The 18423-nt window shown below is 44.2% G+C and overlaps 1 protein-coding gene across 1 annotated transcript; it reads left to right on the top strand.

Moving 5' to 3' along the window:
* The first annotated feature begins 6833 nt into the window (after positions 1-6833).
* LOC120401473 (ras-like GTP-binding protein rhoA) lies at positions 6834-9162 on the top strand. The gene is made up of 2 exons (XM_039531527.1): positions 6834-7468; positions 8936-9162. The coding sequence occupies exons 1-2, from the start codon at positions 6876-6878 to the stop codon at positions 8955-8957; spliced, it is 615 nt and encodes a 204-aa protein (XP_039387461.1). The 5' UTR covers positions 6834-6875; the 3' UTR covers positions 8958-9162.
* The last annotated feature ends 9261 nt before the right edge of the window (positions 9163-18423 follow it).

Below are 18423 nucleotides of genomic sequence, written 5' to 3'. Positions count from 1 at the left end.
CTACTCAGGTAAAATTCTCACTGAGCACTGAGACTTTTGCCCAAGAATTTTGTCCAAGAATTGGAGCTTCCGTCTCCGATTAAAACATCAGCATCAGTGCAATTTCTATCAAGGTACTGTACCTTTAAAAATGCAAATTTAACATAAGGTCAGTGGGCCACATTCAATGAAACATGCTCACTTACACCAGCAGTGACATCAGTCCATAAACATTACCTTAAAGTCAAGACATAGACCCAGAAAAGCAATTAGATTCTGAGCTGAGGCTACTGGAACAGCTATGTGGTACCTGCAATGAATTGTCTTCCTTGGTGCTTAATATATTCAGCTGGTCCAGGAAAATGTGAGGTGAACCTGTTTCAGGAAGGCAGTGATTGGGAGTGGAAATCTATGTATGTCCTTTTGATTTCCTGTTTGAGCAACACATCAGGGCGAGTGATAGAGAAGGGGTGGTCAGCCCCAGATTTCTGTGTGTGTTGGAGTTGGATGATTGCAGTAGTGTCTGTAAATTGAGCTAAATGGATAATAACATATATCAGTGCCTGGGCTTCCTTCTCAAGAAGGTGAGTGAGGGCAATGGTGGAAAAGCAGGAAATTAAAATAGGCGTCTGGGACCAGATGGCTTTTCCTCCTTCCCAAGGTATTTTATGTTATTAAAGGGCCAGTTCTGCCTTTAGGTGTGTACTAATGGGTCCCACTGAGATCCATACACATTTTTCAGGGCTGAGTTTGGCCTGGAGTATCTAGTTCTTATATTCTTTGCATTTCAGATATTGATGCTTTGGAAGACAACCTAATTGTTTAAAAATTAAGCAAGTGAAAAATAAAGGTGAGGTGGGGGTGGAAAATCCCACTGGATAATGGTGTTTGTTTCATTTCACTCCCGTCTACCTTTGATGAAGTTGGTAGTAGTATTTATTTAACCCAGACAATTTATGTTCAAGTACAAACATACACTAAAAATGCAAAAACCTAGCCAAGAAGCAATTACTTCTCACTTTGTAAATGATTAGGCAAGTAAGCTTATTTCCTGCTGTGGAGTAACACTTATTGAGGAACTCCTATGTGCTAATAACATTATCTGTTCACTTGTATATTGAGTCCTCCATGCTTTCTCTTCCCATGATGCTAAGACCCCTACCCTACAGTCCTGATGCAGGCAAAAATCCCAGTGAAGTAAGAAAAGCAGGATTTGGCCTAATATGGTTATTTTGCAATCTTATGCTAAGAAGCATCTGAGTAGATGTGGGAAGAAAGGCTCCAATAATTAGTATGGGGCTATTTGATGGAAGAGGAAAGCTTATGGCGTTTAGAAGGACTGGGATGCTCATTTCATGATGTGGCAGGCTTATTGCTGTCACAGGTCCATGAGAAATGCTGAATTTAACACTCAAATACTGAAAATGGAGGAAAAAAGGAGATACATTCCTGGAATGCAAATGCACAAAACAGGAATTGAACAGGAATAGTGTATTTTTGTATAAAAAGCACACAAACAGTAGGTGCGGTACATGTAAGAGTATATCCTGAACTAAGAGGAATTAGCCCGGTAATATGTTAACTAAGTGTATAAACAATCAGAGTGCGATCCTACAAAGCACTTAGCACCATGCAGAATCGTTACCTTACACTGTGAACTAGAATGGTTAGGCTACCAGAAATATCCTTGAATGACACCCATGAGGACTTGTACAATCAACCATAAACGTACTTAATCATAGTAAAGTAAATGGCCTCAGAACATCCTCAGGGCTCCAACTTTAAAAAAAAAAAGTAAGTCATGAATTCCATGTTCTTATGCTAAAACATTTTAAACCTAAAACCTTGTTACAAAGATAGCTATGATTAAGTATGTTTATGGTTGATTGTACAAGTCCTCATGGGTGTCATTCAAGGATATTTCTGGTAGCGTCTCTTCTATCCAGGCATTAGCAGATAAGGCCTGCATGCACAAAAGGAGTTAGGCCAGAAGTCCCCAAACTGTGGGGTGTGCCCTCCTAGGGGGCACAGACAAACATTTGGGGGGTCATGGTGGGGGCCTGGGTCAGCCCCCTTGCGGAATGGGGAGGGAGGGAGGTCACCCAGTTCTGCTTCTGGCCCCAGCCCTGGCTGGTGGCCCTGCACCAGGGGCTCTACTTGCAGTCCCGTGCCTGGGCCCCAGCTGCTGGCCCCATGCCCAGGGCCCTGGCTCCCAGCCCCACACCTGGGGCCCCAGCTGCCGGCGCTTCACCCAGTTGCCAGCTTCGACCCCTGGCCAAGGCTTCACTCCTGGCTCCTCCCCTAGCTGTAACCCCAGCCTCAGCCCCCTTACCCCAGTCTGTGTCCCACTCTCCCAGAGCTGTGGCCCTGACCCCATCTCTTGGGGGGGAGGGCGTGGGTAGAGGTAAGGGGGGGCGGTAGGTAAAAAGTTTGGGGACCACTGAGTTAGGCAGTCTGTGACACTTAGTGCCACAGTGCCTCACTTTTAGGCACCCAGAACATCACTGCGGTTCACAAAGTATGAGTTCGACACCTAAGCTCCTATACAATGAATGGGGGAGATAGGCACCTTAGACTGCGGTTCACAAGAGCCAGTGTGCTAGGTAGGAAGCCACCTAAGCTAGCCAGTTGGAGATGCTGACCACTGGGGTGCATGCTAAGTACCACTCCTCTCATGGAGTAAGGCAGCTAAGTCCAGGCTGCAGGGACGGTGCCGGGAACCCTCGTTGGAGTCAGGCACCTATGCTATTTTTTGCAAGAAGCCAGGGAGGGTATTTGGGCCAGAGAGACAGAGAAAAGTAAGTAAGTAAGTGTGTGTGTGTGTGTGTGTGTGTGTGTGTGTGAGAGAGAGAGAGAGAGAGAGAGAGAGAGAGAGAGCACAAGCATGAGAATGACTCGATAGCCTGAGACCTCTCACCCAGAATGTGCGAGACTCAGAATGCAGTTCCCCAACTCCAGTTACTCTCTGGTTATTTATTCACAGAGCAACAACTTCAACAGGAGAGAGTGAGTGAGGCCTACATTAGAGTATCCCACCCATAGCCCACTAGTTAGGGCAGTCCCCTGAGAGGTGGCAGATCCCTGTTCAAGTCCCTTCTCCCCCTCGAGCAGAGCAGGTACTTGTACTGGAAGTCTCCCACACATCCCAGGTTGAGTGCCCTAACCACTGGGCAAAAAGTTATGAGGGAGTTCTGCCACCCGCCTCCGCTGCCCTCAGCTGGCACGCTCAGAGGGTGCCAACTGGATTGGGCCTCACAGGCAACTGAAGTGTCAAAATGCCTGTCTTTCCGGGTGCATGAATTGCTCTGAGGCGTTGGTGGGAGACAGCTGGATGCCTAGCATAAGGTAACAGTGCGCATGCCAGGAGGCACCAACTTGGGTGCCTAGGGAGCTTTTACTGCAAAAACTTAGGCGCAGAGTGAGGTGCCTAAAAGGTTCAGCAGCAGTTTTGTGCATCACAGTAATGCCAAAACTGGGACTTAGGCATCTAATTCCTTTTGTGTATCCAGGCTTAAGTGTCTGCATTACAAATAACCCCTGCAACTGATATTCTCAGCAGACGCCAAATCTATCTACCGTAGCTGCTTATGTAACCCACACACTGCCTGAGTGTGGTGTTCTGTCCCATCTAGTGGCACTGACACCACTTAGAGAGAGATTAATAAATCTGCTTTACAGCCTTAGCTAAGGGCCATATAGCTTTTAGCTCATGCAGTAGAGGCTCATGCATTTAGCTCCAGAAGTCCCAAGGTTCGATCCCACCTGCCGACAACCGGGATCAGTCGGTGTTACACTTATATAACTGTCATTACCACAGTATCTGAGTGCCTCGCAATCTCTAGCATATTTATCCTCCAAACACCTGTGTGAGGTAGGGAAGTGCTGTTTTACAGATGAGGAGTTGAGGCACAGACAGGCTAAATAACTTGTTCAAGGCCATACAGGAAGTCTGTGGCAGAGCAGGGCATTGACTCCAAGTCTCTGAAGTCTCAGGTTAGCACCTGAACCATTGGACCATCCTTCCTCTCTAGATTGACTGGGTCGTGGAGACTGGACTAACCTCACTTCTCTAAGTTGTCTCTCCAGATCAGAAAAAAGGTATATTGGTGTGATGGCATGAGGAAGTTTCATCTGCTACTGTCCCCCATGCTCTGCTGGCTACATAGCTTACTAAAGAGCTTCAGTCTCCTGGACTGACAGTTCCAAAGCACTACATTAGTTGGAACTCTTAGTAATACAAACATAACTTACTCAGGGGGCAATTTTCAGCAGCAGTCTTGTACTTCCTCATTTCTATTGTACATGAAGCAACCAGTATACGCATTGCGTAATTGATGTTGTAATCCTCCCCAGGATTGTGGTTTCACCCTCTTTACATTATTACAAGTAAAGTAGATTGCTTTTAAAAGCAATGATCTCATTCATTGCTCCTTGCTGATTGGCTGGCTAAATTAAGAAACACAAACATTTATTTAAAAAGAGCGGTTATCATGAGTGTCCTGCAAGAGTGGTGGAGAACTGTCTTCATAGGTGAATTAGTGTTCCAAAGAAAACTGGGGAGATAAGATTAGAGAAAAGCAACTGTCCTGCTGATCTTCAAGAAAGGGAAGAAAAGTGATCCTGGAAGTTACTACCTGTAAGTCTAACTCCTATTCCTAGTAATAAAATAACGATACATGTATGAAATTGGAGGGAGGGTCGGCTCTCTTAACTTCTACATGATAACAGACCCCTGAGCAATAAGTAACATGGGTTTATAAAGGATAGATGGTGCCAGCCAAGCCTGGGGTTTTTTGGTGATAAAAATTACGCTATTGGTGGATGATGGGAAAGCAGGAGATGTAATCTATTTGGATATTAGTAAAACTTTGACTGCAGTGTCTCACACACAATCACACTTTGAAAATGAAATCAAATTGTCTTGAAAATGACCACTGTTGTGGGAGTGAGAATCGGCTGAATGCGAACAAAATATAAAATGAGAAACAGCACTAGTCTGAACTAGGAGACTTATCTAATGGGGCTGTCATAGGTTTGTTCCCCACTTTGAACTTTAGTGTCCAAAAGGTGGGGACCTGCATGGACCCTTCTAAGCTTAAATCCTAGCTTAGATCTGATAGCGCTGCCACCAACCAATAATATAGTGTTTTGGTACACTTTCCATTTCCCCCAAACCTTCCCTGGGGAACCCAAGACCCAAACCCCTTGGCTCTTAACACAAAGGGAAATAAACCATTCCCCCACCTTTCCCCCTCCCAGACTTTCCCTCCCTTGGTCATCTGGAGAGACCACACTGATTCAAACTCCTTGAATCTAACACAAAGAGGGATTCACCTTCCCCCTCTTCTTTTCCCCCCACCTATCCCTGGTGAGTCAGACTAATCCCCTGGGGTCTCAAACAAGGGGAAAAATCACTCAGGTTCTTAAAAAGAAAAGCTTTTAATTAAAGAAAGAAAAAGTAAAAACTATCTCTGTAAAAGCAGGATGGAAATGCTTACAGGGTATACAGCTATAAAAACTAGAGGGACTCCCTCCCCCCTAGCATAAGTACAAGTACAGCAACAGAGATAAAATATCCTTCCAGCAAATACACATTTGCAAGTACAGAAAACAAATAAAAGACTAATCCGCCTTTTTAATTAATACTCACTATATTGAATAGAAGAGACTATGTTAAGAAGCTTGGAGAGCCTGGATGTATGTCTGGCCCCTCTTAGATCCAAGAGAGAACAACCCCCAAAAACAAAGAACCCAAACAAAGACTTCCCTCCACCGAGATTTGAAAGTATCTTGTCCCTTCATTGGTCCTCTGGTCAGGTGTCAGCCAGGTTCACTGAGCTTGTTAACCCTTTACAGGTAAAAGAGACATTAACCCTTAACTATCTGTTTATGACAGGGGCACTGCAGGGATCTATCTTAGGTCCATCTTTATTCTGTGATCTAGAAGAGAGAGTAAATAGCATGTCAGTGAAAACTGTGAACAATGCTAATCATGAAGGACTTGAGAGGACATATAAAAAGACACAAAATATCATGTTGCCTCTATATAAATCCATGGTACACCCACATCTTGAATGCTGCGTGCAGATGTGGTTGCCCCATCTCAAAAAAATATATTGGAATTGGAAAAGGTTCAGAAAAAAGCAACAAAAATTATTAGGGGTATGGAACGGCTGCCATACAAGGAGAGATTAATAAGACTGGGACTTTTCAGCTTGGAAAAGAGATGACTAAAGGGAGATATGATTGAGGTCTATAAAATCATGACTGATGTGGAGAAACTAAATAAGGAAGTGTTATACTGCTTCTCATAACACAAGAACTAGGGGTCACCAAATGAAATTAATAGGCAGCAGGTTTAAAACAAACAAAAGGAAATATTTTTTCACACAACACACTGTCACTCTGTGGAACTCTTTGCCAGAGGATGTTGTGAAGGCCAAGACTATAACAGGGTTCAAAAAAGAACTAGATAAGTTCAGAGAGGATAGGTCCATCAATGGCTATTAGCCAGGATGGGCAGGGATGGTGTCCCTAGCCTCTGTTTGCCAGAAGTTGGGAATGGGCAACAGGGGATGGATCATTTGATGATTACCTGTTCTGTTCATTCCCTCTGGGGTACCTGTCATTGGCCAGTGTCGGAAGACAGGATACTGGGCTAGATGGACCTTTGGTCTGACCCAATATGGCTGTTTTTATGTTCTTATCACAGATAAACAACACAAAGATCAAGAAATCATAAATATGGGCAGACGGGAATAATACAAAGGGACAGATTCTAATCTAGTATGATTTGCCACCGCCTCCTCTCCCTCTCTCCTCAAAGAGTATTTACAAAGCATTGGAAGCTTGAAGCTGGAGGGGTTCATTCTGCATCACATCCTATTTTTCAGAAGATGGCTGCTGCTTGGAAAAAGCTAACTGTTGTGGGAGATGTTGCCTGTGGCAAGACATGCCTCTTGCTTGCCTTCTGCAAGGAACAGTTTCCCAAATGCTATGAGCCAACAGTGTTTGAAACCTACATCAACGACACTGAGGTTGATGGGAAGTCAATGAAGCTGATGCACTTCGATGTAGCAGGGCAGCGCCAAGGTAATTATCAGCACTTCCGTTCGTTGTTCTATCAAGGCACAAGTGTCATCTTAATGTGCTTCTCAGTGGACAGGCCAAATGCCCTGCAGAACATCCTTGACATTTGGATTCCAGAAGTCAAGCAGTTCTGCCCCACAGCTCCCATTGTTCTAGTGGCTACCAAGAAAGAACTGAGGAATGATGAGGGTGTGCTGGAAAGACTTGCTACACTGGAACAAGAGCCAATAAAGACGGAAGAAGGAAAAGCCTTGGCTGCTAGCATTGGGGCATATGCCTACCTGGAGTGCTCTGCGAAGACGAACGATGGCATTGAGAGAGTCTTGCAGATTATTGGTCAAGCTGCAATACAAGATGGAACAAAGAAGAAAAGAAAGCATCATGTGTTCTTCAGATTGTTGTAAGAAGAGCAAAAGTTATTTTTTTAAATGTATAAATACATATATAATTTATTGAGAAGTTAGATGTATGAGGGAGTTTTATGAGTATTGCATGAATACTTTCATGGGGCCAGATTGTCCTCCTCTGTGGAAAAAACTGGGTAGAGGAGAGGAACATGCAACATTTCTCTTGAAGAATTTCTACTAGGTAATTCTGCTGGGGAGTGAGTGGGGTTTGCCTCCTCCCACCCCCTCAGGAATGGGGTGTGGGTACAAACTCCAGAACTGTAGCAGACCGAGCACTCACTGGCGCAGCACCTCCTGCTGGTTGTCCAGGAACTGGCTCTTTTCCAGCCCCGGAGCACCCCCTGCTGGCCAGTCTCTCTTCTGCCTCAGGCCCCCATGTCCCTCACAGACCCCAGTGCTGCTTTTTCTTGAGTCTCCTCTCCCAGGGGAACTCCCAACCCTCTAAGCCCACCTTGCCTCAGCAGCTACTAGCAGTCGTCATCTAGCCCCCCGTTCTCTGGGGCAAATTGCAGTCTGTAATGGCCACTAATCACTGGCAAGGGGGGTTGGACCAGCTGCCTCTGCCTATCCTCGGGCTGCACCTCTGCAGCCCCAGGACCTGCCTTGGGCCTTTAACAAGGCCTCAGCCTGGGGAGTTGCCAGGCTGGAGCTCCCCAGCGCCTCTTGCCCTTCCCCAGCACTGATCTGCTCACGGTACCCTGTGCTCCCAGGCAGCTAGGTCCTTCCTACTCCAAGGCTGGAGTGAGACTGACCCAGTTCCTCCCTTAGCCCTTCTTATACTGGCCCAGCTGAGCCCTGATTGGCTGCCTCAAGCCTGCTCATGGTTGGCTCCCTGGGGCAGCCCTTCCCAAGGCTGTTTTTGACCTCTTCCAACTCAGAGCGGGGTGACCACCCTGCGACAAGAACCCATAGATGAACGGAGATTTGCACAGATCTTGAGAGATGAAAGTGAGGCCAAAGCCATAATTCTCCACAGAAGTATTGTGATTCTGCATTACCTCCTAGATCTCAAGGCTCTCATTGCAGCTCCCTGTTAGCACAGCTTTAGTGGCAAGGCACTGTGCTGGCTAGGCTTCCCCCTGTTCCCCTGCAGCTTACTTATACATACTGACATGGAGATTATCCTTAGGGCAAAGAGGCTCCATGCACAAGTACATACAATCACAGGCTATATTAACTTGATTGTTGATTACCCACTGCTTTCCTGCGAGGACAATGCATGTAGCACACCAAAGCCCAGCCTTCTCCATGTTTAGATTCCACAGGTCTGGAGATGGAGGGTAGGCTGCTGTGAAGGCGGCCCCCCACCCTTTCCATATACACAGACGGACAATCTGGTCCTTAACAGGATTCTTACATTTAGCATGTATTCAAATAGAACCTGTTAGGTACATGATAAGAGAGATCTTAGAGCTCCTTACTTTTTTGGAGACCTCTTACATATTTTTCTCCTTGTCTAGCACTTGTGGACAGAAGCAATGAAGTAAAAAAGAATGCCAGAGATGCAGCCAACAGTTGAGAGAGATTTTCAACCAAGGGTGAGATGGGGACATCCCATCAGCAGCAGTGGTGAGTCTCCAGAAGCCGTATGAGATGTAGTTGAACTTGGATGAATGTATGCACACCTCCTTTCTTTCAAGCACAGATATTAAGAGCATTGTTGGCTGTCCTGGAAAGGAGATTTTAATTCTGGCTATAGATGCAAAGAGGGCTGATAAATAGCATGACTAGCATTTATTAAAGACATACTCTACAGATCAGAAGGTGGATAAAAAAAAACCAATTCTGGAGTGAATAATCTTAGGGTCCTGGTATGAAGGGACAAAGAGATAATTTATTGAGCCTAGTTCATCATACAGAAGGACAACATCCTTTGGTATCTTTCTCAATGGCAGTTCCATCATTGAAGCATCTTGGTTATTGTCCCTCTAGGGGAAACAAAATCAGAGTAACCAAAATCTTCATCTTGATATTTTAACAGAATAGCAAATCCAAAAGAAGGATTAATAAGTTCTAACTGCATTAAAATTTTTCTTACCCATTCTTCCCAACTGGTAAGAGTTCCACTGGCTGTGGCACTAGTAGAAGCCCGAGTGTAGATTAGGCATTGGTTATACCATCATGGCTATGAGTAGAGTCCCCTTCTTCCCTGTAGTTGCTGCTAGTGGTCCTTCTTGAAGTGTTTGGTGCTAATAATTTGACTTCCATTCTGTTCTTCCAATACATGCACCAACCGATCTTCAGCAGGAGCCAGCTATTCATCCCCTGACTTTTTCTTCAGTCTATCTCTGGATGGGTGTAGTCCCCAGCAGGTTTATCTGTGGACGCAGTTTGTCTGCCCCTGGATCCTGCTTTTATTTATTATTTAGGTCTCTCAGAGTTCTTGGTGCCACACCTTATCCTGTGATTGGTCTTCTCTTTCTTACATTCTTATTGCTGCTTCCAACACTGAGGGTTAAACTTAAGTAATTAAACAAAAAGTTAGCACCCTGTCCACTCACATGCAAAAATATTCAAATGACAAGTGGGCTGATTTACTTGAAGACCAAGGCATGGAATTTATAACAAAAAAAAAAGTTCAGCCCTATTAATGAGAAAATTAACTGAGGTGCTTGGAAAAGATTTTACAGTGTAAAGTGAGATACAAAATATTTGGGGGATGACACCCTTTTCTGGGTAGCATGGGACATGCTACATCACTTTCTACTAGCAGTGGTAAAATCCCCTCTACTTCAACGTGCAATTACATCAAAATGTTTTAAGAATAACACTTCACATTTCTAAAGCACTTTTCTTCCAAGGATCTCAAAGCCATTTTAAACATGATTTACTAAGCCACATTCCAGCTCTCTGTGATAGGCAGGTAGTATCGCCATTTTGCAGATGAGGATACTGAGCAACACCAAAAGTAAGTGAGTTACCCAAGGTCATCCACATCCATAGACCTTTCCTCTGCTTCGACTCTTCTTTCTGTACTTACCTTGTCCCTTCTCTTTTCTCTTCTAGTCTCTTCAATTCCTCCTCTACTTCCCTTGCTACTCCCCTGCCTTTCAAATAATATTTACCTGATATAGGTCCCAAGATAGGAAAGGATTCTCTGGAGGGCTCTTCAGCTTAAGTGCCTACTGGATTGAAATCACATGCTTAAGCGCTTTCCTGAACCAGGGCCTTAATCCTTTTTTTTTTTTTTTACATCGTAAAAAGCTTTATTTATTTGGGTGGGTAAGCATTGTTATTCCCATTTTACAGCTTGGCGTGGGGGAACTGGGGAGCAGAGAGGCTATGGAACACATTTTCCAAAGTGGTCTCTACTTTTTGGCTCTTCAGTCTTTGGATGTCCAATGTGAGACACTTGGGGCCTCATTTTCAAAGGTGCTGAGTGCCCACCACCCCATAACATTCAAAATATAAGGGCACCCAAATTTGGAGGCCACTTTTGAAAATGTGGACCCAATTGACTTGTCCAAAGTCATGCATTGTCAATTGGTTTCTCACTTGAATATACTTAACAACCCACAGACAGGCATTTGTTTTCAGTGCAAATCTTTAGGTATTTTGCCTTAAAGTAACAGTGAATTCACTTTTGTATCTGCCAATATTTGCCTCTGTATTAATCAGTCCTTGCCTTGACCTCAGTGTTGGCATCTTGTTGGTTAGTTACTGATTAACACCAGGCCTTCAGCCTGCTAGCATTTTGCGCACACAGCCTCTTCTTACTGAACACAGTTACGGAACTGAACAAGGGAAACAATACGTTTTTTGCTAAAAAAACACAGGCTAGTGTCACATTTCACCGTAGAAATCTAATCCTCCCCTTTTTAGCCACAAGCTGTTCACTAGGCTCTTAAAGATGGTCAGAGTATTGATGCTGAGCAAATATTTTTTCCCCAAAACCATGCAAAACTTTACAAGAAAGTTGAGGTCAGCAAAGCTTAATTTGAATGCTGTGTCAAAACGCGAAACAATTTTTTCCTAAGGCTGTGTCTACACTACAGGGACTGTGCTGGTATAAGCTTGCAGTGTAGACACAGCCTACCCTGTGGGAGGGAGTTTTTCCATTGGTGTAGGAACACCACCTCCAGGAGCGAAGTTAGCTATGTCGACATAGCTGCATCTGCACTGAGGTTTAGGTTGCTATAGCTATGTTGGTCAGCCATGTGGTTTTTCACATCCCTCACCAACGCAGCTATGTGCATCTAACTTTCAAGGGTAGAGCAAACCTAAATCTCTGGCTCAGCACACTTTTTCGAGAGTAGGTTTCAGTCTGGCTATACAACAAAACTTGTGTAACAATTGCACAGATTAAAACAAAATTAACCTGTCTTTTTTTGAGATTTAACTTTGACCTATGAGCTAAACAAGAGGAAGGATCATCCAGTGAATAGGATGCTGGTGTGAGATTTGGGAGGCCCAGGTTCAATTCCTTGTTCTACTACAGGCTTCCTATATGCCTGGGGAAAGTTACCTTGTCTTTCTGTATGGAGGATCATAATACTTTCCTCCCTCACAGAGTGTTGTGATGCTAAATGCATTAAGGATTGTGAGATGCTCAGATATGGGGGCCATAGAAGTATGTATAAGATAAATAGACAATACTGAAATCTGAACTAAAAATCAAGAGTTATTGTGAATTCAGACTACCAAAGTTCAAAATCTGTGTTGCCAAACCAACAACGTGAGCCCAGCTCTGCAATCCATAAATCCTTTTAGAGAACTGTTTCTTCCAGGGTAGCTGGTTATCAAATAGTCTTTTTGTTTTGTCTTTTTTAAAATGTGTTTTGTCCCAGTGGCACTCTAATGCTATGTGTTTACATAAATACAAGATATAGCACTTTTCATTTGACAGAATTGCCTCCCAGTGAGGGAGAGAACAAGAGAAACGAATGGAGCACTTCACTTACCACTGAAATAAAGCAACTTTTGGGATAAACGTAATGTGCTTTTTTTTTTACCAGCTCCTACAACACCTTAGAACAGATGTCCAATTGAAATAGCAAAGGAAATGTATAGTACTGAATGTCAGATGAATGTGACTGAGTTGCAACTAGGCCAGGATTTCTTCGCAATTTCAATAATGCAATTATGTAATTATATGATGTTGATGTTTTTAACACTTAACACTTACATGACAGAGAAAAAACAACATAGTACATAGCAATAATGAGATACTGTGCAGGAGCAGATTTTCAATTTCAGCTACAAAAAGTGCATTTTAGTAGACATTCAAGTTATGGAGAAAAGTTCCTGAATAGCTCCCAACTCAGAGCTTGAGAAGAAGGGAAAGTATTTCTTTCAGTGTGAAATAAAAAGACCCCCATACATTATTTCACATTTTCAGGATGCTCTGCATGTACACTGAGCATTATGTGAACTCTGGATTATGTGTGGGGAGAGAGATATGTTTTGTGCTTTTCAACATTGACCTGTAATTTTGAATCGATTTTCTCTATGTAATTCATGTTTCCATTGCATTCTTGGAACAATATTGGCTCCCTCTTGTGGCCAATTTATCACCTGTTAATTCTCATACTCACCAAAGATTAGCACTGTCGATAATGTGTCGTGTTGGAAATACATTTTCTTATGTTTTTGTAGCTTGATTTTTTTTCATAATGTCTTGCTACTTCATTATCCAAACTGTACTGCAGCTGATGAAAGCATTTTACAGTGTATAGCAACAAACACTCGTGCAGCATCAGACTGGGGTAAGAGCACAGGACTTGTCATTATAGTTTGAAGGAAATGAAGGGCCCAATCAAAGCACTCCACACTTGGGATGACCATAGTAGCCTTCTGTGCATAGAAGGATGGAAGGATTGGGCTTAAAGTTTGCAATGAACAAAGCCCAGATGAGCCCAGAATGGGTAGCAAATAACTCTGTGCTCCACTCACCCAACACATGCAGGGAAACTAATTATCATTTTTTAAATCATGTCTGATCATTTATTCTAAAGTTGTTATGGGCCTAAGTGGCTAGTTCAGGAGACTAGTAGAAATCAGAGTCTGTTGCTTCTCGGGAACAGATTGCCCCCTCCTGGAGTGTCCTCTGAATTCTTTACTTGTGGAATTTGGGTTTCTTTTATACACAGGAGAAGAAGCCTGAGGTTTGGCTCTCCAGCCCTAGGGAGTCTCCTGAGATTGGTGCAGCTCTTGGTGGGGAGGCACAAGACCATATGTGCAGAGATCTGCACCACCTCCAGGGCACTCTGCACATCCTCCGGTACCCTGCCTGGGTCCCCCTGGAGGACCTGGCCCCTCTGGAGTACTCCTGGAATTCCCCTTTTCAGTGGGGATTCACATCATGGATCTGTGGAAAAGCAAATACAGCTCCAAGTTGTACAGTGTGCACCCCACAACCAACGGGGGCCAGGATAATCACTTGGGGTGAAATTCACCCCTGGGTAGAGGCCAGCTTAAGTTCTACGCATTACTTAAACTCCATTTAAGCCCTAAGTGGTGCATAAACTTTGTGCTGCCCTCTCCAGAGTATATTGGGCCCTTAGTTTAACTGCTATTGTGGACATGAATTTTTTATTTGGGTGTGTTAGAAAGTTTCAACTGTGGTTCCAAGCGCAAGCATGAGTTACACGTTCCCATATGCAGAGAGGAGGCAGATACTTTCAGTCTCAATTACCTTTATGTCAGACTCAGACAGGGTGAGCAGATAGAAAGTGTGAAAAATCTGGACAGGAGGTGGGGGGTAATAGGCACCTATATAAGAAAAAGCCCCAAATATTGGGACTTTCCCTATAAAATTGGGACATCTGGTCACCCTAGACTTAGAACAACAGAGAAAGAAAGAACAACAGTGAAATGTGCAGACAAGAGCACAGTGTGCGTCTCCTCTCTAGCAGTCTGCACTGAACACACAATACTTTCCTATTCCGACCTCAGAGTCTTTTCAGGTGACAAATACAAATGCAGAAAGAGAGTCAAAGCAGTTAGCTAGCTACATGTACCACATACGGTCACCACATTCAATTAACAGCAGCATGACCCCCGTCCATTTGTATTTGAAGAACAGTCACACCAGATACACACTTCCTCATTCCCGGAATGCCGTATGGGGTTTTGCCCCCCGCTAGTGGCTAGTCTATATAAGAGGTTAAGGACTCTGCTTCATCTAACTACTGGTGGCCATAGGGCTATAGTTCAGACAGTGGTTAATGCTTTTAGTACTGACCGTCATTGCTTCAAACCCCAGTGTTGGCCCAAACGGACTTGGATACACTAACTTGCCATAAAAAGCTCGCTTTAATGTTTACTTCTGAATAGTCTCCCCAAATTGCTAAGTATCAGAGGGGTAGCCATGTTAGTCTGGATCTGTAAAAGCAGCAGAGAGTCCTGTGGCACCTTATAGGCTAACAGACATATTGGCGCATGAGCTTTCGTGGGTGAATACCCACTTCGTTGGATAGATTGCTAGCCATCATTGACCCACAATCACCAGTACTTAAACCTGGAAGGGAATGATGTGTCTGTTCTCTTAATCTTTTCAATGGAAAGTCTAAATAAATTATTTATCGCTAACCATATGTAGGAAAAGACAGATACTAAAAAATTAATGTTCTTGGAAGGGTCTCTCACCACTGGTAAATAGTTTAATCAGCTTATCTGGGTGGAGGCTAACTTTAAATTAATGTTCCACTTAAAGTGCTTTTTTATTATTCTTTAAAAATGATTCATGGATCCAGCTACATTTTAATAGCCTACTGTAAACATCTTACATGGTGCATTAGTAATAAATTGTTAACAGATGGCGATGTTCTAAAGCATACTGCAGGCAGCACAGCCTGGTGCTTTTCATTCACTCTGACCTCACGATGAGGGGTACATGGGCACTTTTTTGAGCTACTGGAGTCTCAACGCTGGTAAGCCATGGCCAACTTCCACCTGGGATTATTAGATCCACTCTACCCTACTTTGCATTGACCCAGTGCTTCAGACAGCGTGGCTGAGCATGCTGGGCGAGGAGAGCCTGGTATGGGACTTTGGCCCATTTAAGTGCAAGTCGATGGCTCGTAAGGAAGAGGTGTCCAGTGTTTGTAAAATGCATTTGTTATTATTTCTTTCTCCTAAGACTCAAGTGCTTGGTCTCATGGTAAGAAGACACCCTGGCTTTACAACTGAAAGGATATGAAAAATAGTATGATGGTAACAATTTTCAGAATTCACTGTGATGCTTCTAAAATGGTTTTACTGTATAATGTGGGACAAGCAGATTTTAACTCTTCAGTGCAGGGGCCATCTTTTTGTCATGTGTTTGTACATCATCCAGCATCATGGGGCCCTTTAGGCCTGCGGGTAGCAGCACCATGAGAGGAAGATGAGTAGCTCTCACCAGTGGCAGCCTTTCACTCCCTTCCCTCAGGGCTTTCTCTGACTGATTCATGAACAAATGATTCCAGACAAAAACACTAAGTCCCAATTACCAGAGACCTTTCCAACTTCTTAGTTTGCTGGGAGGATGTGACATACCTGGGTACAATCCAGACTAATGAGCAGCTGTGCCACCCTTGCCCTGCAACCTTGGGTGCCTTATGATACTTTGCTGAAGGACTTCCTACCTGGGCCGCTCACAAACAGCCTTCCAACATGCAAGCCACACCCTGAGTGTTTGTGTATAACTGCAGCCTGCCAGCCACTTGGGTTCTCACCAGCCTGGGTTATGCTGCATGGTGACTCCAACGCACTCTCAGTCTTAGATTTCCCCCCAAGAAATGTATGTCCTGTACTATCCACCCATTCCTGGACAACACAATTTTATATAAAGTCTGTTATTTCTTTAATAGAAATAATATACATACAACTTGCCACCCAAAATGGAGTTTCCCAAACACTCCAGTTTAAACAGATTGTATTAGATCAGGGGTGTCCAAACGGCCCGCGCGCCCGCGCCGCCCACCCGCGTTTATTTTTTTCGCTGCTGGCTCGCTTGCCTCGCGCAGCTGCAGCGGAGCGCCGCGGCAGGCGGCAGCCGCGACCGCGGAATGTACGCGGCGGCGGCCGCGGGAGGGCGACGCGCCGCCGCCGCGGCGGTCGCTGGCCGCGGTCCCCGGCTGAGCGCTTCCCGCGGCATGGCTGCGAGGCCCGCAGGCTCAGGGGCCCCGGCCCCTGCCCGGCTGCAGGCCGCAGGCTGCGGGCGCGAGCCAACCGAGCTGGAAGACGACCCGACCGCGCGCAGTCATGCGTCGCCCGCCCGGGCTCCACCTCACACCTGTGTGTGGCCCGGGCCTTTCCTTATTTTTCTATATTTGGCCCTCCCCCAAAAAACTTTGGACACCCCTGTATTAGATCAAACAATAAAACAAGTTTATTATCTACAAAGAGATAGATTTTAAGTGAGTATAAGTAATGAGGCATAAAACTCTGAAATGGTTACAAGACAAATAAAGATAAAAACAACTGGTGCCTAAAATTAACAAACTATGTTAAATTCAAAGCAAAGTTTTCTCATTATGTGCTTTCAGCAGTCTTACTGACCAAACTTCTTAGGTCAGGTTCCCCTTCTTCCAGAATCCAGTGAATGCTTTTTTTGCTTTGAGAGCTGTGAATGTGATCAGCAGGGAGAGAAAGAGGGGTGCCTTCGGGGGGAGGTGGCCATCCTTTTTATAATTTCAGTCCCTCTCTTGAAAAACATTTGGGTACCAGGATACAAAAAGTCCTTGGGGAAGGATGTTCCCTGCTGCTTTTTCCTCACCTATTTGAGCTTCCTTTGTTTCCTTTCCTACTTGATGACTCTGTTTACTGCTTAAGCACAAATTAAGGAAAGCACACATTCCTTTGTCTGAGACAGACCTGTTTGCCCATCTCAGTTTGGAACATGTGTTAATAACACCATATAGTGGAATCTTATAACTTCACATACAATGTTGCCACACATATTTTAACAAGACGATACTCAATAGCAAATTATGAGTTTTCAGATGATGACTTACAAGGCATACCTTGTACAAAGATTATTACGATAGTGTGTAGGGTGTGAATACAGGGGAACATTCTGCCACAGAGGAAAAAGGGCACACTCTTCCCCCTGATAGCTGGCACCATTGCCACTTCCCCTCTATCTTTATATCCCCACCTACCATCTCTTTTGCAATAGGCAGGTCTCTATGTTAACCCCTCAAGCACTTGGATTTATGGAGCACCTTTTTATTTGTCACAGGGTCTGATTCCTGTCTGGGCCCCTAGGTGCTACTGGAAAACAAACTATCATTAATGATATTGTTATTATTTATTAATAATAATTTACCGAACACAATACATGATGCTGAGATATACAGGTTTTATTGGTACTTGTTTGGGTTCATAAGACATGCAGCCCTCCTAAAAAAATCATATCATTAGCTGATTTCTCTCATGCTGTATGGAATATTACTCCAGAGTCTCAGATGCTGCTACTGTTTTCAGATTAAATATTTCAGCCTTTCTGAAAATAATGTGGCTTCCTGGCAAATCAAGCTCATTATCGTTATTTATTTCTATAGTACCATCTGTTTGCATCTATGTATACAACACTGCATAATAGGAGAACTGTCCTGAAATCAGTAACAAGTCCCGGCCACAAAGAACTTGCAATCTAAAGGCCCAGGAGTTACAGTGTACAACAGCACAGCACAAACCACAGGCTAGCTCACACTATTGAAACATCATTGGAGCTGAAACGCTCCATGGACTAGGGGGAGTTCCAGGATCTTTGTCATATATTTAAGCGGTGCAAGACAAAATTTCCACTGAAATCCTCCAAGCGCTGACTGAAACCTCCCACTGAAATCCTCCTCGAGTTGCACTGTTAACTCTGAAAATGTATCTACAGCCCACTTCAAAAAGCTGCTCACACTGAAATACCTGCAGTAGCAACAGGGGAAGCCCAAAGATGCTGAAAGAAAATAATCAGCCAGCCATCTGGTCTTCCCTCCCCAGTGATCACTATGGCGGTGGGTTCACT

The sequence above is a fragment of the Mauremys reevesii genome, linkage group 3 (assembly GCF_016161935.1).
Source record: "Mauremys reevesii isolate NIE-2019 linkage group 3, ASM1616193v1, whole genome shotgun sequence".
NCBI lineage: Eukaryota > Metazoa > Chordata > Testudines > Geoemydidae > Mauremys > Mauremys reevesii.
Note: the sequence above shows the minus strand (reverse complement) of the source record. Positions and strands in the feature narration are given on the sequence as shown.

Bases quoted from the DNA above. Each gene is read 5' to 3' on its own strand.
- LOC120401473 (XM_039531527.1), top strand. From the start codon at position 6,876: ATGGCTGCTGCTTGGAAAAAGCTAACTGTTGTGGGAGATGTTGCCTGT. The intron at 7,469-8,935 runs GTAAGAAGAGCA...CTCCTTGTCTAG, and splicing joins CATGTGTTCTTCAGATTGTT to CACTTGTGGACAGAAGCAAT.